We start from the raw sequence: 680 nt of genomic DNA on the forward strand, positions 1-680 counted from the left end.
GCAGTGATAATTCTGTTGTATCTGTTGCTTTTTGATTTTTGTTATTCTTTTAACTGTCCTCGGCCTAAAATGTTCCTTAACATCCATTTCTCTCCCTTTCTCTCCAGATATAACTCTGTTCCTCCTTATCTTTCTCTTTTCTCTTCCATTGGCTCTCCCTTCCTCCCTTTCTCCCTTTCTCCCATCCGCCTCCTCTCCCCTTCTCATTCCCAGCCTTCCTCCATTCCACCCATCCTTCCTACCCATTCCCTCCTCCCTTCACCCATCCCTTCCCACCCCCCTTCTTCTCTTCCCCCTTATCCCTTCTTCCTTTCTCCTCCTCCATCCCCCTTCTCCCTCCCACCCCTCCCCCTCCCTTCCACATACCCACCCCCTTCCCCCAGCTCTCCTCCCCCCTCCTCCCTCCCACCCCTCCACTCCCCCTCCCTTCCACATACCCACTCCCTTCCCCCCCCCCCCAGCTCACCTGTGATCCTCGGCAGCCTGGCAGACGCGAGGTGGCGCCCGACGCTTCCGGAAACGTGGGCGCCGAGGGAGTGGCCGACGAGGTGGACGGTCGAGACGTCGAGGCTGGCTTCCGCGTGGAGCCAGTCGAGCATGGACGCCGTGAAGCTGCCGACCTGTTCGGAGTCGGGGTCGGGATGTTTAGGGATGTGGACGCTTTTTTAAGGGGGAATGGC

The 680-nt window shown here is 58.1% G+C and overlaps 1 protein-coding gene across 1 annotated transcript in view; it reads right to left on the bottom strand.

The window, feature by feature from the left end:
- Positions 1 to 680, bottom strand: part of LOC119588158 (inactive pancreatic lipase-related protein 1-like) — an 8,002-nt gene that overhangs the window by 4,092 nt on the left and 3,230 nt on the right. The window contains exon 5 of the mRNA XM_037936863.1: positions 467 to 620. Within this exon, the coding sequence (XP_037792791.1) occupies positions 467 to 620 (154 nt within the window). The remainder of the gene's footprint in view (positions 1 to 466; positions 621 to 680) is intronic.

Source organism: Penaeus monodon, chromosome 23 (genome assembly GCF_015228065.2).
Source record: "Penaeus monodon isolate SGIC_2016 chromosome 23, NSTDA_Pmon_1, whole genome shotgun sequence".
Lineage (NCBI taxonomy): Eukaryota > Metazoa > Arthropoda > Malacostraca > Decapoda > Penaeidae > Penaeus > Penaeus monodon.